Source organism: Schistocerca cancellata, chromosome 5 (assembly GCF_023864275.1).
Source record: "Schistocerca cancellata isolate TAMUIC-IGC-003103 chromosome 5, iqSchCanc2.1, whole genome shotgun sequence".
Taxonomy (NCBI): domain Eukaryota; kingdom Metazoa; phylum Arthropoda; class Insecta; order Orthoptera; family Acrididae; genus Schistocerca; species Schistocerca cancellata.
In genome coordinates, this window is record NC_064630.1 from 809719530 (window position 1) to 809741726 (window position 22197).

The 22197-nt window shown below is 37.8% G+C and overlaps 1 protein-coding gene across 2 annotated transcripts in view; it reads right to left on the reverse strand.

Annotated features, from left to right (window-relative positions):
• Positions 1-4321: 4321 nt before the first annotated feature.
• LOC126187811 (zinc finger protein on ecdysone puffs-like) overlaps positions 4322-22197 on the reverse strand; it is a 43215-nt gene continuing 25339 nt past the window's right edge. Inside the window, exons 5-16 of one of the 2 annotated variants that reach the window (XM_049929098.1) lie at positions 20981-21116; positions 20822-20902; positions 20285-20386; positions 19566-19712; positions 14723-14824; positions 14482-14569; positions 14179-14403; positions 13954-14090; positions 13771-13857; positions 11412-11591; positions 5169-5268; positions 4322-5087 (exon numbers count right to left, since the gene is read on the reverse strand). In XM_049929098.1, coding sequence (XP_049785055.1) covers positions 4855-5087; positions 5169-5268; positions 11412-11591; positions 13771-13857; positions 13954-14090; positions 14179-14403; positions 14482-14569; positions 14723-14824; positions 19566-19712; positions 20285-20386; positions 20822-20902; positions 20981-21116 — 1618 coding nt within the window. In that variant the 3' untranslated portion in view covers positions 4322-4854. Of the gene's footprint in view, positions 5269-11411; positions 11592-13770; positions 13858-13953; positions 14091-14178; positions 14404-14481; positions 14570-14722; positions 14825-19565; positions 19713-20284; positions 20387-20821; positions 20903-20980; positions 21117-22197 lie in introns of both variants that reach the window. The other variant, XM_049929096.1, reaches the window with a different exon arrangement.

Below are 22197 nucleotides of genomic sequence, written 5' to 3' on the forward strand. Positions count from 1 at the left end.
ACTGTAGTGTAGTTAATATTACATTGAGGGATGGATATTGTTATTACAGAGATGTTTGCGTCCGATGGGGACGTGCCGGGAGACGCGAGAGCGAGCACGGCTGCAGCAACAACTGTTCCAGAGGACGTGCCAGAGACGAACGACGATGCCGTGGTACGGAGCCGAGGAAAGAAGCGCCTTAGAAACGAAGATAAATGGCTTCGTAACGTTAGGAAAGAACGGAGAGCTCTAGGTCAAGAGTATGTAAACCGTAAGGGTAACCTTGTACCTCGAAAGGAATTGCGGAAAATCAGCGAGTGTACGTGCCGGTATGAGTGCCACAAACACATCAACGAAGAACAGCAGGAACAAGTGTTCAATGAGTTTTATAATTTAGGCAGCCACGATCTGCAGTCGGCTTTCCTGTTTACCATGATTAAAGTCGTTGATAAAGCACGGTCTTACGTAGGTCAGCAACATTCACGTAGGGAGAAGACGAGATTGTATTACTTGCTCAATTCAAATGGGTCTGAAACGAGGGTGTGCAAAAGATTCTTTCAGAATACTTTAGCCGTATCTGCTGGAAGAATCGATAGGGTACTCAAGAATAAAGGGGAAAAAGCCACCCCTCCTCGTGATGGTAGAGGTAAAGGTGAACCTGGTAATAAAACACCTCGCCACAAAGTTGATGTAGTAAAACGTTTCATAGAAAAATTCCCGGCGTATGAAAGCCATTATGCGTATCATAAAAATAACGGTAGAAAGTATTTAGGACCAGATTTAAATTTATCAGTCATGTATTCACTGTACTGTGCAGAGGAGCAAATGCCCGTTTCTCATTTTATTTTCCGCAAATTTTTTTTTACGAAAACTTCAATTTGTCATTTCATCCACCAGTGTCCGACTCTTGTCGAACATGTGATGCTTTGCAGGTAAAAATAACAGCTGCCGATAATGATAAGGAGAGGACGGAGTTAATTGCAGAACGTGAATTCCATCAGCAAAAAGCTGAGTATGCACGGGCAGGTTTACATAGTGATACATTGCTTAGCAAATCAGATGGTAATGTTACAGTGATAACATTTGATTTGATGAAAACTTTGCCTACCGATCATCTCAACTGGAGTTTGCTATTACAAACGTCAGTTGTGGACATATTGCTTTGGCATCCACAATATGCACAATGATGATGTATACATGTTTCTGTGGCATGAATCCATTGCGTCGAGAGGGCCACAAGAAATTGGTTCTTGTTTGCTGTACTTCATACGCAATTTTGTCAGGACTGAAAAACTAATTATGTACTCTGATCAGTGCGGAGGCCAGAATAGAAACAAAGGTTGCTGTACTGTGCCAATACATTGTCAACAGCTCAGAGTTCTCTGTGAAGGAAATAGACCATAAATTTTTAGTTAGCGGACACTCGTACCTGCCCTGTGATCAGGATTTTGGCTTAGTTCAGAAACGAAAAAAGTATTTTCCTAATATTTACCGTCCTAAACACTGGAATGATGTGGTAGTGAGTGCCAGAAAAAGGAATCCATTCAAGGTAATTAATATGAATGCGGAATGTTTCTTTTCAACAAAAGAACTCGAAAGAAACATCACGAATCGAAAAATGTCTTCTGGCAATTGTAAAGTACAATGGTTGAACATACAGTGGCTGCGGTATGAAGCAACCAACAGATTCAAAATATTGTATAAATACTCGAACCAAAACCAAGAGCCATTTCAGGAAATTGATGTGGCCAAACGAACATCCACATGCATCAGCAATCTCGAACTGCTTTATCCTAATGGAAATGTAATTACAGAGGCAAAAAAGAAGGATCTGCTAAGTTTGCTTCCGTATGTACCTCCACTTCATCATGATTTCTACAAAACTTTACAAACGTCATCAAATGCTGTAGAAACATTGCCTGTGGACGATTTTGAAATGTAACACAATGCGTAACATTACAGAAACCAATGTAAAATGGTACATGTAATGTGTACAATGTATACTAGTAATGAATACTATTGTCACATGCATCAGCGTACTAACGGACCTGTCATTGAGAATGTTCAACTACTTGGAGCAAAAATGGACTAAGCCACAACAAAACTGCTAATATTCTACTATATAGTACTTTTGTAATTTATCTATGTCAAAATATTGTTCAATAAAACCACAGTTACATCATATGCATGTTACAAGGCTGCAATGTATCACAAACATACATTATTTGTGGGCCCGTATTATGAGACCTGTTTCCTCCATATTGACTTCTCCGGGGTTAGTCCGCTTGTGCTCTCAGTGCCTCATTTGGTAAGTCACATCATCTTTGTTTTTAGGTATATATATATATATATATATATATATATATATATAAATTAATGATATGAATATAATAGAGGGAAACATTCCACGTGGGAAAAATATATTTAAAAAGAAAGATGATGAGACTTACCCAACAAAAGCGCTGGCAGGTCGATAGACACACAAATAAACACAAACATACACACAAAACTCTAGCTTTCGCAACCAACGGTTGCCTCGTCAGGAAAGAGGGAAGGAGAAGGAAAGACAAAAGGATTGGGTTTTAAGGGCGAGGGTAAGGAGTCATTCCAATCCCGGGAGCGGAAAGACTTACCTTAGGGGGAAAAAAGGACAGGTTTACACTCGCACACACACACACATATCCATCCACACATACACAGACACAAGCAGACATTTGCCTTTACAAATGTCTGCTTGTGTCTGTGTATGTGTGGATGGATATGTGTGTGTGTGTGTGTGTGTGTGTGTGTGTGTGTGTGTGTGTGTGTGTGTGTGTGCGCGCGCGAGTGTAAACCTGTCCTTTTTTCCCCCTAAGGTAAGTCTTTCCGCTCCCGGGATTGGAATGACTCCTTACCCTCGCCCTTAAAACCCAATCCTTTTGTCTTTCCTTCTCCTTCCCTCTTTCCTGACGAGGCAACCGTTGGTTGCGAAAGCTAGAGTTTTGTGTGTCTATCGACCTGCCAGCGCTTTTGTTGGGTAAGTCTCATCATCTTTCTTTATATATACACACACTCACAAGAAAATTCTCTCAAGCTGACAACATGGGTCATGCATTCAAACATCGAGTGTGCAGAGTTTCTGATGTCCATGCGGAAGAAGCATGTTGGGGAGTCTTTCTGTACATGTAGTGCCATACCTAGCATGTCAGATAATTGTACACTTGTGTATGAATGTAAACCAATGAGATGGAAGGCCACCACCTGTCACATGGTACTCTCCCCTCAGTAGCTGTGACTCCACACTGGCTAAAATTTAGCTCAAATGCTGTTGACAGTCTCTCTAAAAGTCATTACAATTAATTTTCAGTTAATATCTACAATTACAGCTTTCAGGAGATGGCAAGTACAGTTTTAATTCATTTGCAGTGTAGTGTAACAAGTAGATGCAGAATTTTAAGGAGGTATGTGTTGCCAATTCCCATCTCACTGGAACCAATGTTTTTCTCCTCGACTTTTCACGTTTTGACAGGTTCCGATATTTTATTATTGCAATATAATCTTTAAATATATACATGCTCTTTCTAATGAAAGAATTTTCAAATGGCTTCACATACAAAACAAAGTGCACTACTTGCAGTGAGATATCTTTTACTTTTATTACAACTTTTGTATTGCACGTTTTAAAGATTCTGTTACTGAATAGGAACAGTAGTTTAGTAAAAATGACTAGGTACTTTTCATTGTACGAAAAAACTACTGTAGATCTGTATCACACCGTTTGTAATGCAGCATTTGTACACTCATTTCCTTATCGACTGGACATCACACTTTGCCTTTCAAGATGTTCATGGATATTTAAACTTTTATTTATGTATACTACAGACACAACATGATTAGCATGTAACAAGGAAGGAAATTTCACTAACACAAGAATTTTACACTCATCCATTTCATAAACTCTGTTTTGTGGGCCAGAAACAGGTCATAATTGTCAATGGACTGGACTGTAAATGCATGTAGGCAAGTGTACCACAGAAGTAAGTCTTGTTTCCTAGTGTTCAGCTACACACTGAACTCTGCACATTCAACCCTACACTCCATGAATTATCAGAATAATGCACAACAAGGAAGCTCATATGTCAACTTCCAACATGCAGCTACTCATGTGCTACAGCTCACAAGATCCTTTATACTGTACAGCACTAACCGAACGAGAACCAGAATTCCCAACAATCTCAGTTTTGTGTCAGTTCACAGAAGCAGCACTTCTGTAGGAGGAACATCAATCTCAGTTTTGTGTGACGGTTCTCAAAAGCAGCACTTCTTTAGGAGGAAGACTGAAGGTATACAGTTTTACAAAAAATTATGGTCACATATGTAGTCTTTTATTTAATAGCCTACATTAACATTACAATAGAAAACTGAAGGAACGACACTTACACAAATGCCACTCTCTTTCCTCAAGATGGCAAATAAAAAGGGCATTGTTTATGGAATACAAAGCGATAAAAGCCAGAAAGAAAATTTACAACACGGTCTTACAAACTGATTACTACATTCACAAATTTAGTCAGAAGCTCAAGAGTTACATTAATTCTAAAATTGATTCTGGTTTATGCATCAAGAAACAAGCTACACACTACTGACAACTGGGAAATGTATATACGGAAGGCCCCAGTGAAATAACAGCATTACAACTCTACCTAATGGTCATGTTTTCACATGTCTAAGGCAGAAGGAATGGCCCACACATCACAAATACTTAAACATACATATATCATGAAAAAATCATTAGTCTAATAAGTAACTGTGTTGAAGGTGAATATTGCCGTCTTTGAAAAGATGGTGCAGTCAAGCAAACACATTTGTTTGTATTAGTCAGTGAGGAATTCAGTCTTATTTGGTGCGCTTACGACCACGTCCACCTCTTATGGCAGCCCCACTGCCACGTGTTCCTGCAGCAGGTGACCCAGCTGTACCACCTGTAGGTGTAGCAGCTGCTGGTGACCCACCTGCAGCTGCTTTTCTTGTACCCGGCTTTCCTTTTGCACCTGCTCCTTCAGCCTTTGATGAAGCAGCTGAATCATCTTCTGTAACCTCTGCTCCGCTTTCTCCTTCGGCTTCTCCTTCTACAGTATCAAGAAGTGTACCAATATCATGGTCTACTTCAGCCCAAATATTATCTTCTTCATTTTCTTGCTTAACTTTACCTTCAGCTCCTTCGGCACCCTCATCATCTTCCTCTCCACCTTCAGGGGATCCCTCCGCATCTGCTTCTAGAGGATCATACTTCTCCTCTCCTGGTAACAACTGGAAGAGTTTTCAAAAGTTAACATTAACACATGAAGTAATCATTTCCAATAAAATGACAGGGGGGGGGGGGCACAGGACAAGACTGACCATTTTTCTCAAACTATGAATAGAAGCAAGGTAATCCCTTTTCCAAATACCTACAGTATCTCATCTAGTAGGCCAGAGGAACAGACGACACATTAAAGATTTAACAAGATTGTGAACAGATGAGAGGCAACGAACAAGTCAGTTCTGAAGCGCAGTGGTCAAGCATGCACACTGTCAATCTGCCACCTTTGGTTCGATACCAGCTCCTATAGTGATTTTCCATTTTATGTTACTCCTCACAAACTGTTAATTATAAAATTTGTCACGATGTTTCTTACAAAATTTGAATGTTCTCTCTCTCTCTCTCTCTCTCTCTCTCTCTCTCTCTCTCTCTCTCTGCCCCCCCTCCCCCACCACATATGAACTGCACACAGTGTTCTATATGTAACAGGTTCCTTCTTGAAGTACAGATGGAACGACAGCAATTTCAAGCCTAATTAATATTTCTCTTGTACTTTGGTGTCCTCGTCTGGTACGTAGTTGCAACAATTATGCTTATGCTCATCTGAAATGGGCAACAATTACACTTATGTTCATCTGAAATGGAAGTTCCCATGATCTTTTTCCGAGATCAGGAATCACAATTTATCTTCAAATCTGGAGGAAAGAAATTGAACAAGGTGGCTCTAAAAATAACAATTGCATTCATGAACTCCAGAACATGGGGAATATTTCAGGATGCACAAGGCTTATGAGCAAGTGATGAGCATTAGAACAACAGGTACCAACAGTGTGAGGAGGAATAATAATAAAATCACAATAGCAGTGGGAACCTTACCCAAAGGGGAGAATTTACAGTGTGCACCTGACCATTGTTATTGCTCAAATATGTCACAAATATTTAGAGTTACTTCTTTTCCTATGGGATATTTACATGAGACATTCTATACACTTTGAAGGGGCAGCTATCTGCTTCTATTAACAGTTTGAGCTCCCTCCCCTTAGGAGTACCATGAAATATTGCAAACAAAAAATATATATTATTAGAATGCCACTATCCTAAGCACAACATCAATCAGAAAGATCTTGCAAATGAATGTCTTTATTTAAGCAGTTATTGTTGTGATCTTCAGTCCAGAGACTGGTTTCACACAGCTCTCCTTGCTACCCTATCCTGTGCAAGCCTTCGTCTCCAAGTAACTACTGCAACCTACATCCTTGTGAATCTGCTCAGTGTATTCATCTCTCATCTCTTTGTCTCCCTCTACAATTTTTACTGTCCACACTTCCCTCCAATGCTAAATTGATGATCCCTTCATGCCTCCGAACATGTCCTACCTACCTCATTAGTTACGTGATCTACCCACCCAATCTTTCATTTTGAAAGCTTATATTCTGTTCTTGTCCAAACTAGTTATTGTCCATGTTTCACTTCCATACATTGCTATACTCCACACAAATGCTTTCAAAAAAGACTTCCTTACACTTAAATCTATGCTCAATCTTAACAAATTTCTGTTCTTCAGAAACACTTTCCTTGCCATAGCCAGTCTACACTTTATATCCTCCCAACTTCGACTCATCAGTTATTTTGCTTCCTAGATAGCAAAACTCATCTACTGCTGCAGCTGTCATTTCCTAATCTAATTCCCTCAGCATCACCTGATTTAATTTGACTACATTCCACTATTCTCATTCTGCTTTTGTTGTTGTTCATCTTATATCCTACTTTCAAGACTGTTCATTCCATGCAGTTGTTCTTCCAGGTACTTTGCCGTCTGACAGAATTAGAATGTCAGCAAAACTAAGTTTTTATTTCTTGAAGCAGTCATTTCTTCTCTACAGCTTTTTAATTCCTACAAGCCTGTCTCATTCCCTTCTCAACCACTGCACCCCTTTCATGCCCCTCAACTCACAACTGCCATCTGGTTTCTGTACAAATTTTAAATAGCCTTTCACACCCTGTATTTTACACCTGCCACCTTCAGATTATGAAAGAGTATTCCAGTCAAGATTGTCAAAAGCTAGGTGTGCCTTTCCTTTATATCTTAGGGTCAGTATAGCCTTGCGTGTTCCAACATTTCTACAGAATCCAGACTTATCTTCCTCAATGTTGGGTTCTACCAGTTTTTCCATTCATCTGTAAAGAATTTGTGTTAACATTTTGCAGTTGTGACTTATGAAACTGCTATTTCAGTAATTTTCAAATCTGTCAACTCCTGCTTTCTTTGGGACTAAATTATATTCTTCTTGAAATAAGTGTTTCGCCTGTCTCATAAATCTAGCTCAGATGGTAGTTTTATCATGGTTGGCTCTCTTACAGCTACCAATAGTTCTGATGGAATGTAGTCTTACTCCTGGGGCCTTGTTTCAATTTCCATCTTTGTATAGACCCACTTCTTCCATGTTTTTGCTTCCCCTTCTTTGATTAGGCCAGGTTTTCCATCTGAGCTCTTGATATTCATACAGGTGGTTCTCTTTTCTCCAAAGTTCTCTGATTTCTCTGCAAGCAATATCTTACCCCTAGTGATACATGCTTCTACATCCTTACATTTGTCCTCTAGCTACCCCTGCTTAGCCATTTTGCACTCCCTGTTGATCTCATTTTTGTGACATTCCTTTTCACCTGCTTCATTTACTGCTTTTTTACATTTTCTCCTTTATCAATTAAATTCAATATCTCTTCTGAAACCCATGGATTTTTACTTGCCCTCATCTTTTACCTATTGATCTTCTGCTGTCTTCACCATTTCATCTCTCAAAGCTACCCATTCTTCTGTATTTCTTTCCCCTGTTCTTGTCAATCATTACCTAATACTCTGAAACCCTCTACAACCCCTGGTTCTTTCAATTTACCCAGGTCCCATCCTCTTGATTTCCTACCTTTTTGCAGTTTCTTCAGTTTTAATCTACAGTTCATAACCAATAACTTGAGGCGGTCAGAGTCCGCATCTCCCTGGAAATGTCTTCCTATTTAAACTTGGTTCCTAAATCTGTCTTACCATTATATAGTTTAACCAAAATTTTTCAGTGTCTAGGCCTCTTCCATGTACTCAGCCTACTTTCATCATTCTTAAACCAAGTGTTAGCTATGATTAAGTTACACTGAGCAAAATTCTACCAGGCAGCTACTTCTTACATTCCTTACCCCAGTCCATATTCACCTACTACTTTTCCAACTATCTAATTGCAGTCCCCCATGACTACTAAATTTTTGTCCCATTAATTTCTCTTATCTCATCACACATTTCTTCAATCTCCTCATTATTGGTACATATTGACCAGCTAGAACATTATACCACCTACATAATAGCCAGTACACTGAATCAATGCAGCCTTGGTAGTTTGCTTGGTGGAGGTGGCATCACACCTGTACACGCAAGTCACCTAATTCTCAAATTCCGGGGAGGGTGGGACGGCAATGAGCTCTGACGACACATTCAACCACATCCCAAATTTTTCAATCCGGTTCATATCAGGCAAGTTAGGGGTTCAGCACAACTGGAACTCATCAGTGTTCCTCAAACCACTCCATCACACTCCTGGCCTTATGACATGGTGCATTATCTTTTTGAAAAATGTCACTGCACACGACACTAAGGGGATGTACATGGTCTGCAACCAACGTACAATACTCTTTGCCCATCATGGTGTCTTTGACGAGCTGCTCTGGACCCATGGATGCACGCGCGAATGTTCCCCAGAGCATAATGGTGCTGCCACTGCCCCAATGTATAGGTGTCAAGGAGCTGTTCCTCTCAGACAGATTTATGCTTCCCAATGGTGTGATGGAGAAGGTTTCGGGATTCATCAGACCATCCAACTCTGTGCCAATGGTCACATGCCCATTTCAGTCATTTCTGCCATTGTCGTGGTATTAACACTGGTACATGCATATGGGTTGGCTGCTGAGTTCAGTGGACTGTGTATTCAGACAATTTTAATCTGTCCAGCTTTTAAATCTGATGTTTGTTATGCCACTGTTTGCCACCTGACCTATTTTACCAGTTTGCCCAGCTTACGAGTCTAACATCTGTAATGAAGGGCAGTCACCCTACCCCACTACATCTAGATGTAGTTTCACCTCTGTTTCATCACGTGTTGACACACACCACAGCACTCCTCAAACACAAAACAGGTTGTACCGTTTCCAAAATGCTCATGCTGAACTTCTGGACCATCACAATCTGCACTCTATCAAAATCAGTTTGCATGCCTTCCCCATCCTAAAAAGGACAGCACTCTGATATTACACACACCCTGCGTGTTTCTCATTAGCAGTCATTCCTCACCAGGTGGTGCTTTCACCTGGACAGGTTCATATCGTTACTAGGTTGGTGGTAATAATGTTCCGGCTGATCAGTGTCTAAGAAAATTTTAGGGTATACCTCAATTCACCAGTTTAAAACTAGATATGTTTATTGTATCTGTAGAACAAAGGAACAGTCAGACTGTATGATTGTTTAACTCTACCATTAACAATGAAAATTACTCTGTTACTGGGCCACAAATGTCTGGACTGACTGGGTATTTGGTCCAACCACCACCACTGCTTGTTATATTGTACATAGTGGACCATGGACTTCATTCTACAACTTTCAAAATATGGCTGTAGGTACAAGTGACCAGATTAGTTTGTCAAAAGGTCAGTTAACATTTGAGAGCAAAGGTTTAGCTTCCATTAAGAATACTCCACCAATACAAACCCAAATGTCAGACCACTGTAGTTAATTTAAATTCAGCTAAGAAAATGTGTCAATTTTCTGGTCACACATCACTTAAGCTTTTCACAACCAGGCCAAGAGCATTAGTACACTAACAGGAGTAATGGGAACAGATTATCAGTTTTTATAATAATTAGATAAAGATTTCTTTCAGACACTATGAAAGCAGTACTATGTGACTACAGAAAACCGGTGTTTTTAATCCAATTACTTGAGAACAGCATTTATCTTCTGTAATATCATCTCAAATACCATTTGACCATAGGCAAAAAGTTGAATGGTGTGCTTTTAGTTTGTTACAAAATAATGAGTGCCACTACAAACAACAAAACTTCAAATTGTCAATGGCACGTAAGGGATGCAAGCATACTTTTAAGTTCTATTCTAATTTAAAAATGTGTCCATTCCATAGTTCAACACTCAACTGAAATATTTCACATTATCAAAAAAGTAACAATGAGCATGTTCCTATCTAAACTTGGCAAGTACTGTCAACATGGTTACCACTCTTTCTTTTAATACTTATGAAACCAGTTGGCCTAAGGTTATCAAAGACTTCTTTGTCAGACCTTCAGGTATTTCTTTACTATAAATTATACTCTAAGCTAACCAAATAGAGCAATAGTTTTTAGAGGATTCACTGTGATTTATAAGCTTCATTGCATGAGTGCTCATTGCTTTGTAAACACAGAGCTTTAGTGATAATATATTAGCAATAAAAAGCAATGAGCTATAGATGTAATGTACCTTGGCCCTATTGCAAGGGATGCTGGGAACTAAAATACACAGTAATGCATAGTTTGAAGCAGCACAACAGGTGTAAGGAAACAAGCCTTGCCTCTCACAGGGGAGACAGCAGAATGAAATTAAAATTGCATTCACAGTGCAATGTTTTTGTGCATAATAACCAGGATGGCTACTCCAATTTGGAAAAAATTCCTTCCACAATAATGACTTTACTCTCATCTGAGCTACATCCTGGCCATAAACAGTAATTTAACTAGTTTTTAAGCACTGACAATTCATGAAATAATATTCATATAATTAACACCTGAATATCTCAAGTTTCAAAATTTGTTATATATGAAACTCAAAATTCAATTTCAATGTTAGGTTCAAAATGCAGAATTTCCTGAGATTTTATGAAATTCCTGGAAGTCCCTGATTTTTCAGGTAAAATCTAATTCCCTGAGAATTCTAAGTTTTAGGAAAGAATCACCACCTTCACTGTTTCATAGCACATGTTGGCGACCTGTAGTGACCTTAAGTCATCTGACTTCCTAGGACCTAGTTCCATTGCACGTATAATATCACTTTAAGTAGCTCACAAATCATCAGTGTGAATCTTATTTTCAGGTTAATGAGAATTGTTCTTCACTAAATTGTTACCTTCTTTTCATCAGCTTCAGAAGTATCCATTGATTCTTCTTCATTTTCACCATCTTTTTCCTCTTCTTGCCCATCCCCCTTTCCAGCCTCACCATCTTCCTCTTCTTTAATCACTTTACGGCGCTTCACATTACCTTCTTCATAGGTTGTAGTCTCATCTTCATTTGTACGTTTGCCTTGCTGTAAATGAATTATGTGAATAAGCAAAGAATTCATCTCACACATGACAAAATGCAAAACTAAAATTAGTTGCTGAAAATTTTCAACAAGCCTTTGATAAAAGTTACATTCACTTACGCCAGCTAACCTTTTTCTTCTTTTAATTCAACAAATTAAATCAATACCAACATTGTCAACTCAGTGCAAAGAATTTTTGCTGAACAGAATTTTGAAATTCTTTAACTTTTCCTGGCATATATTATGGAGAGGAAGGTCTTAGTCATTCAACCAGAACATAGTGGCAGACATGCCCAGTATTTCAACAGGTCAAGTTATCAGACATAGCAATGGGACTGATGCAAAGTTGCTTGGGATACCTTTTATACATGTGAACATCCCACACACTGTGCATATGTCCCACCAGCGAGTATGCAGGCATGGGGAGAGGACAACCACAGTAAACAAGATTATTAAATCTCGCAACATCAGTCATTTAGCACACTTGCTACCTCAGTCCGTTCATACATTGTGCATGCTTGCCATGATTGTCAGAATTTTTCTTCCTACAAGGAACTGCTGCTACATTTTAGGCATTTATGGGGTACCAAAGTAAATATTTCCATCACAGTTTTGAAAGTATAAATGTGTTTTTGATTTATGGCATTGCTCTCATCCACCTTTACAGCCAAGCCAACAAAGACAAAAGCCAAATAACAGAAAAAAATTAGTGTTGTCTAAAATTTTGGTATGGGGAGTGCCACACAAATATACCAGTGAGGTGCAAGCATGGGGGGAATGTGGGATTGAAAGATCACTATCTTCCTCGAGTAACTCAACCCACAGCTTTTAGCAAAAACACTTCCCAGCACAAAATCAAAACCACACTGAATTCCCTACAAAAAGTCACATTCGTTGTTTCTAAGACTAACTTTCTGTATTGCAGAGGGTGGAAAAGTAACATCTCAGATTATTAAAAATGGTACAATTATGGTATTAAATTGATTGTTGAAATTATCTTCCCATAAGAACTCTACAGCTGTCATACAGGATGGCTAAGAAGAATTTCTCTAGCAGCATTCATTCAGAGATTTACATAGATTCTGTCTGTGTGTGTGTGTGTGTTTCTTGCATTACATTATCAGTGACTGATTTGCAGTATGTAGCACCTGCATACTGCCTTCATAGGGCAAGCTGAGAAAGGGTTGATATGACTGTGAAACATGCAATGCAGAAAATATTAGTCCTAGAGAAAAAATTAACAAGACTTACCTTGTAGGGAATTCAATTTTGTACTAGCAAACACTTCACTTCATTGGAAGCTGCATTTCTCACATTACTTAAGAAAAGTGACCTTTAGATTCCATTCCACCTCACCCCCCTGCACTTAGTCAGGATTTTTATGTTGTTCACGACACACTCTCCAAACATTGTAAACAAATTTGCAACTATACAAATTTTCCCCATCTAATTTTCCATCACTGACTGGTCTGACATTCTAAAGTTACTTTTCACAACCTCTTCATCTGAAGAATCTGTGCTTCTGCTTCTTCTCATTCACAATTTCTGTACCACCCTTCCCTTAAGAATAGGGGTTAGCACATGTAAAGGGGCTGGAATAAACACTCAAGAAAACTGCATGAAAAGGAACTTTTAGAAGAAAAAGGTACAGAGCAGCCCACGATACTGTCAGTTGCTCCTGTGAAACAAGATCTGGAAGGAGTATGTGCAGAACAGAACCAACTCTGCAGTAAAGAGCATACCTGCTTACACAATGGTGTAAAGCACTTCCACCACAAGTGCACAACTGGAAAATCATTAATGGATCATGTGTCTGCCACTCCATACCTTGTCTATTCACTGATTGGTTATCAACATATCAGGAAAAGGAAAGATTGCTTCTTATCATATATAAGAGAAAAGTCTGAAAGACTGCCACATGTTGAGCTTTTCACCTGTAAGTCCATTTTCTAAATTAGACAAACAGGACATTCACACAAGCACAACTTATACACACATGACCACTGTCTCTGGCCACAGACTGGACTGCTTTTATCACTCAATTGTCTTTATTCCATTACTTATAAACCACCACCTTATTCAAGTTGAGATTTTTATGTCAAGTTACAACAGAATTCATCATGTTGACTGACTGACTGCGAGACAATCAATCTCAGTTTGAAATATCCGTCTACCAACCCACCTTTTCTGCTTTTTCCTTAGCTTCTGCCTTCTTCTTGGCTTCTTCTGCCATAGCCTCTCTCCTCTCTCTGGCTTCAACAACTCTTGCCTGTAAATATCAGTATGTCAAAACACTGAATATAACTAAGCAAGCAGCAAATAGTCATAAAATATGATTCAACAATAAAAATGCATCTTTGCTTACCTTTGTTTTCAACATAGTAACATAATTATTGTAATGAGTCAATGTGCGGCAATGAATTTTTGCATCATCGTCATTCAAGAAGAAACGATAGCAAGCACGGCACTTTATTCCTGTTAGTTTCTTGAGTGCACTCTGACCTACAAAAATTAAATGTATTGCATGAATTACTTTTTTTATTTATTTTACAGAATTTTCCCTGTATTCAGCATTTAATTGAATCCTTACCAATTGGAACATCAGGATTATATTTTGGTATTCGTGTCCGCAGATTGCTGAAAGACAATTCTGATAATTCATCAATTGGTGTGGGATCTTCTGCACCCTCTTTTTGTTTTCCCTCTCCCTTTTCATCCTTATCACCTTCTTCCTTATTCTTATCAACCTCTTTTATATCCTCTTCCTCCTCTTCACGAGTTCTAACCTTAATATCTTTCCTCTTGAAATCGTCATCTGGAATAATTAAAACCCAATTACTAAATATCCACACAACTCTGAATTAGTACATCACATATGTTCATCTCAAGTTACCTAAGCTACCAGTGTCAGAGTCAAGCTCCTCTGGCAAAAAGTCATCATCTGAGCCATCTTTACGATGTTTACGAGCTTCTGCAGATTTCTGTAATTGTAATCAACAATTAGTGCCACAGTTAATGATAAAACTGTCATTAAATTTCAATTTATCTCTACAGAAATTAGAACTTTGGTGTTTTGGTTCGGACTATAAACACAGTGTGTGTGACAAGCTTGAAGATGACATTAAAATCTTTACCTTGAGATGAAGTGGCGTCAAGCGGTGATGGTCCCATTCAATCCTGGTAGGAAACTCCTTTTTGCACAGATGACATCGTGGATGGAGAAATTTTTTAAGTTGCTGTAATAAGAGAACACAATTAGCACCAGATAAAGTTTCTCAATGTATATGCAGTCCTTATTGCCCACAACTTATGTATTTTATTACTTCAATTAACTTCATGCATTTATGATGGAACTGTACTTTGTAAATATCTAAGGAAAGACCTCTTCATTGCTCTATAGATGGCTATTGGTTTAGACTCATTTGTACTTCAGTCTGTGTGTCATACAATATAATTTTGTAGGTACATTAGTGGCATATGTGGAGGAGATTGTGCTACTCCTAGCAATATATTTTGTAGACAGACATAATAAATTTTAAATGTCATGCACAATGTGGCAGTTTTTCACTTTTAAGTATTTATGATGTCATGTTTCCTGAACTGGAAACAAATGGATGCATTCCTACAGTGAGGTATTTAGTGAGTGAAGCAAATGAAAATTTCAGTAAATTAAACGGCTGGCCACATCACTGAACAACAAAAGTTATAACTTCTCTAACCAATAGTTAAGCGTAGAACATGAGGTAATGGACATGCAAAGTTAAGAACGGAAGAGTATTTTGTCTTGACTGAAATATGAGCCCAGACATCTTCAATGATTATGAAATTTGTGTATTAACTGACTTCCATCAAAAATATACTGTGTGCGTGGGAAAATGTCAGAGCACAGAAACCATAAAAGCAATGACAACCCTGCTGTGTTTTGATAGTGGTGCCACCATTAATAATCATAAAATTTAGAAATACATTACAGACAGATTAATCATAATTTTATCAAAACGAAGTACGATATTACATGGGCCCGACAGTATGGAGGCTGTATAGTCACAAGACAGACAGATTAGAGTCTACATCAGAATTTTCAAAGCACACACACACACACAACAGCACATGATTTTAACATGTAATGCTAAACTTTAAGTTTCTTAGGAAGTTTTGTTGCCGACAGACGCACCAGGCAGAAACATTTGTTTTATTTTTGACAGCTGCCCTGTTATCATGCTACATGAATGTTGATGTGTTTCTTCCTGATAACTACATGTGTCACCTGCAGACAGACGTGTAATTCATCCTGTGAAAGCTAAATATAGAAAAGCCATCATGTTTAAGTCAATTTCATTCCTCAAAAGGGTCATGGGAATACATTTTTTGTACATGTTTGTTGGTGCTTGCAATGTTGTACAATTTAACAACTACTGGCTGTGGGTCTACATCAGTTGCTGTTTGAGACTACTCTCCTGTATGCTGCCACAGACACCAGAAGTATGGCACATCAGGATTTGTCATGATGACAGTTCTGCAGTACAGGCAGACTTTAATGAACTGTGCGACGATTTTGAAAAGCAAAGCAGAGCTAGACAATATACCGATGATGATGCACCTTCATTACATTTTAAAAACTGTATCTAAATTTAGATATAGCAGGGATTACTGAAGTTCGGTAGCTGGAGGAACAGGACTTCTGGCCAGGTGAACACAGGGTTATAAATATGAAGTCAAATAAGGGTCATGCAAGAATGGGTTTAATAATGAATAAGGAAACAGGAACACAGGTAACCTCTTGTTCGAACAGAGTAGTTAACACGTTATCAAGACACAAAGCCCATGCCTACCATAGCAGCACAAGTTCACATGCCTATTAGCTCCACAGATGAAGAAATTGTAGAAATGTATGATGAGGTACAAGAAATTACTCAACGTAAAAGGAGATGAAAACTTAATTGTGATGGGGAGGAATGAAATCTGACAGTAGGAAAGGGAAGAGAAAGAAAGTAAGTGAATGTGAACTGCAGGAAGGGATACAAGAGGAAGCCACCTATTACAATTTTACACAGACCATAATCTGATCATCGCCAACACTTGAAGAATCCAAAGTTCGTATGTGTGGAAGAGACCTGGAGACACAGCAATGTTTCAGATTGGTTATATAATCATTAGGCAGAGATTTAGGAACCAGATTTTAAATTTTAGGTCATTTCCAGGACCAGACATGGACTGACCACAATATATTATTTATGAACTGCAGATTAAAATTGAAGAAATTACAAAAAGGTAGCAAATTAAGGAGATGGGACCTGGCTAATCTGAAAGAACCAGAAGTAGTTGAGAGATTCAGAGGTGACAAACAGGGGAATGCAACAGAACAGAAGATGGATAGCTTTGAAAGATGTAGTAATGGCGACCACAGGATCAAATAGATAAAAAGACAAAGCGTAGTAGAAATCCTTTGATAACGCAAGTGATGCTGAATTGATGAAAGGAGAAATTTAAAAATGCAGCAAATGAAGCAGGTGGAAGGGAATACAAACATTTAAAAATGAGTGATAGGAAATAGCTAAGCCGGAATGGCCAAGAGGACAAAATGATTTAGAAAGGTATTTCATTAGGGCAATGATGGAAACCACCTCCAGGAAAATTAAAGAGGACTTTGGAGATTAGAGAAGCATTTGTATCAATATGAAGAGCTCAGATGGAAAATCAGTTCTAAGCAAAGAAGGGAGAGCTGAAAAGTGTAAGAACTGTAAGGGGGTCTATACAAAAGAGATGAAGTTGAAGGCAATATTATAGAAAGCGAAGCGGCGTAGACTAAGATGAGAGAAATAAAAAATACTGCGAGAAGAATTTGACAGTGCTCTGAAGAATCTAAGTCGAAACAAGGCCTTCGGCCTTCGCAGGAGGGGGGGGGGGAGATGATAATACTCCATCACAATTACTGTTAGTCTTGGGAGAGCCAGCCATGACAAAACCCTTCCGTTTGGCATGTAAACTGTATGAGAGAGAAAATACCCTCACTTCAAGAAGAATGTAGTGAATTCCACTTCCAAAGAAAGCAGTTACTGAAAGTTGTGAATATTGCCCAACTATGGGTTTAGTAAATCATGGCTGCCAAATACTAACTAATTCTTTAAAGAAGAATAGAGAAACTAGTAGAAGCTGACCTCAGGGAACATCAGTTTGGATTCCAGAGAATGTGGTAACACACAAGGCAATACTGACCCTATGACGCAGGAGAAGTTAAGGAAAGAAACTTACATTTGTGGACTCAGAGAAAGCTTTTGACAATGTTGATTGGAATACTCTCAAATTCTAAAGATGGTAGGGGTAAAATACAGGTAGCAAAGTCCTCTTCACAACTAAGACGGCAGTTATAAGAGTTGAGGGACATGAAAGGGAAACAGTGGTTGACAAGGGTGAGAGACAGGGTTGTGGCCTATACCAGCATCATTCAGTCTGTATTCTGAACAAGCAGTGAAGGGAACCAAAGAAAAATTTGGAGTAGGAATTATGTCTTGAAAGTAGGATATAAGACGACAAAAGCAAAACATTACATGACGCGATGGGAATTAGATTAGGAAACACAAAGTAGTAGATTTAGTTTTGCTATTTGAGCAGCAAAGGAACTTATGATGGCTCAAGCAGAGAGAATATAGTATGTAGATTGGCAATTGCAAGGAAAGCAGTTCCGAAAAACAGACGTTTAAGAAATCTTTCCTGTAGATATTTGTTTTGAGTGTAGCCACGTACTGAAGTGAAGGATGGGAGACAACCAGTTTAGACAAAAAGGAGTTTTTGAAATGTGGTGCTAAACAAGAATGTTTAAGATTAGACAGGTAGAAGAAATTGTGTCATAGCTTGGCCAAAAGAATGGATCAGTTGACGACACATTCAGAGACACCAAGGAAACTGCAATTTAGTACTCTAGGGAAGTTTGGATAGTAAAAATCAGAGACCAAGAGATGGATACAGTAAACAGACTCTGGCGGATGTAGGTTGCAGTAGTTATTCAGAGATGATGCTTGCACACACCAAACTGTTTTCTGACTGAAGAGCACAACATCTACTGGTAATACACAAAGGCAAAAATTTCAAGACAACTGCTAATAGACAAGTGACCTGTCATGATTGTCTCCTACTGATCACCAGATTTAGCAAAATAAGGATATTTTTCCTCTCCTACCAATCAATTTCCAATGTTCAAATCTCAAGCCCAATAGAAGATTGCCACATCTCAGTTTTGCAAATGTCTGCAGGGCACAACAAAGACAACTAATATATCATAAGATGGAAATTATGGTCAGCAGTTACTTTCAGCAGGCAAATTCTATAGCAATCACCGAAAGACAACCAGAAGTAAAGGTGTCAGTAATATTCAGTTTTATTTGATTAATAAAGTACTTAATGTTTCAATCCCTGTGCTTCAATGTAGTTTCTGTAAGAAACTAAATCTAAATCTGCCCAATCACCACCAATGTCACTTTTTTATTATTTCGAAAAGTTGTGAATTAAGTGGGATTCTATTCTTTTCCCAATACACAAAGAGTTGGAGATTCATCAAAATATGAAAAGAGACATTGCACATCACAGACAGTGTGTAAAGAATTTCACCACAGTTGGCGTCAAGGATTTAATAAAACAATTTTTGCATTGCATTCTTTTAACTCAACATGAGCACTACTGCCAAACCCAGGACACTTAAGTGTCATGTCTCGCTTCATAGGTAGTCACTAACACTTCACTTCAATAATCTATCTTCACAACTGCAGCAGCTATTGATATTTGTGTCACAGAAGAATGATTACTTCCAAACTTTGGGACATTCATTTAATCATGGTCAAGTAAATGCTTTTAAGAGAAATTTTTATTGGTTCAGTGAAGCTTCAACATTCCAACCAATGAAAATGTTAAAAACAACTGAGATACTGCACAGATGTAGAGGCTGACCTAATGTTTTGCATACATTTTTAGATATCCACAAACCTGATGTCTCTCATTGCGGCGATGAACCATTAGGTGACCATAGAAATGTAGATCACACATTGTACAATATTCTCTAGTTTTCATGTGAACTTTCTTTCCCTGTCGTTTCATGCGTTCCATTTCTATTTCACGTTGTTGTTCAGCAACCTGTGGAACAATTAACTTGTTAAAAGGCACAACCAGATTTCATTACATCAAAGACCTACAACAATTTCAAAATCACACTTAGCTCTTACAATGGCAACACTTAAGACAATTTACACATATGAAATGAGGCAGCAGCATAACATTTATAGAGGGAGTACAGAATTACATTAAGTGGAATTATGAGTGAGAAGGGAATCTCATAACAATGCTTTAACACTATTTTCATTGCTCAGCACCCTCATTTTCATGCAGTTCAGGTAACTAGAGAAACCACCCACTGCACAAGTGCAATTAGAATCCAACCATGACAGTCTTTAAGGCAAATGTTTGAACACCTAGGAATGTTTGAACACCTAGGAATACTTATAACAATCATGTAATACAACAGTAAATCCACTATACAATTCAGTACAACAGAAATAGATTCTAAGTAAATACTGTTGCCAATTTAGTAAACTAATTTAAAATGAATTATAGAACAAAGACACTGGTAACCCATTATTGTCTGTACTGCAGTTTACAGTGTTACCTTTATGAGAAATGTTTGTACAAAGTTTAATTATAGTACTCACTTTTAATTTATGTCTCATTAACTCCACCTTTATTTTATTGCTTTCCTCTAACTTATCCATCATCAGTTGGTGTGTCCTGCCCTTCAAGTGGCTTTCAAAGGACTGAAACAAAATTAATTATTTGAAACCTCAAAAAATTACAAAAAATGGTTTAAATGGCTCTGAGCATTATGGGACTTAACTTCTGAGGTCATCAGCCTCCTAGAACTTAGAACTACTTAAACCTAACTAACCTAAGGACATCACACACGTCCACAAAAAATTATAAATATAGTTTGAAAGCATATGTTTTCAGTAAATATCTTAAAATAATTTGTTATATACAGTCTGAAAACTTGCTGTACCTACATCAGTCTCAACAAATTTAAGCATAAGTGCAAATACACACTTAAGAATGATCACAACAGACAGACTTTCTGTGTGTATTGAATTTAACTAGGAATGTAAAAATTCAACAGTATGTCATATGACCACAGTAAGTAAGATTTTATCTTTTGCTCTTCAACTGCAAGTGAATTAGGACTAATAAGTACTTACATTACCATCCCACATATGCTTCTTGCACACATGACAGAAGAAGAGAGCATTTGGTATACCACTGTATCTATTTCCTTTTTCCTGTTAATAAAAAGGAAACTTAATTAATGCACATTCATAACAAAATTAATAATAAAAATGAGCACTAATTTTATATACCTCATCATCATCGTCTTCTCGTTCCTCTTCAGTTTCACCATCACCTTTGTCTTCTTCTTCCACAATTTCTCCATCTTCTGGTTTCCTTTCCTCTTTCCAATCTCTCTTCTTATCATCACCTCCTTCACCTTCCTCCCTGTTAATGAAATCAGTTACTGTTATGCTACTACCCTCCTCTAAAATTTAAAATTAATGATGATTTTACAGTGTTAAATTTTTTATGAGCACTGACATGAAGTGTCACTGATCAAAACTTGGGAATCAATATGGAACATCAAAATGGCAACACTGACCAACAGAATGGCATTAAAAGCTTTATTTGAAATATTTGTAACACTATCAAGAAAAATTGATTAACTTCCACAACTTTGCATAAGAGCAGTAAGTTTTCGTAAGTTTAGAAGTAACCTGTTTAACACCAAACAGTTTTGATTTCTAGTTTCCAGCTTCATTTTTCATTTAAGTGACAATTTGACATTAAAGCAAAGTTATTAACAATTATAGCACTTTCTTCAATTTCATTTCACCACAAATCTCTGCACAGTTATTTCAATGCAATTACATGACAACTTAAAAAAGTTATTGCAGTTCACTGTACAAATAGCTTACATGATTTCACTGACTATGCATCAACTGCATCATCCTCTATGTGCAATAAGGAAAAGTTGACTGACATAACAGACCCCACATTTGTAAAGCACTTTATCTACTTCCCTAGCAGCTCAATCCCTGCCTACAAGTTTCCCTATGTTAACAGTAAGAACTGCAACACAAGAACTTTAGTGAGAAGCTGCTCAATTAAGTCTACCCCAATCTTACGTAACAAAGATTCACTGTCCTTCAGATCTTAAGACTACAAAAAGTATAGATAATGTTTGAACAATACAAACTGCCATAAGTAAAAGTCATCACATATCTACAGGCTTACTTATGCAATGTTCTTTGATGAATTTTAAGTAGAAACAAGTATTTACCAATAAGGGGCAAAAAGTGGTAGTTGAGAAACTCTTGTAACTAAGTCAAACAGAGAGCAATGCAACAGGGTAGATTCATTAAATATTTAATTCTCAACATGTTAACATGTCTTTTAGACATTTTCCCCTTTTACTGTTCAGTTATATAATCTGATGATGCCAATTTTTCCAATTAATGTTTTGAACATTAACACTAAATTGGTTAACATACATTACTGTCATGGAAGTGTGTTTCCACATTAC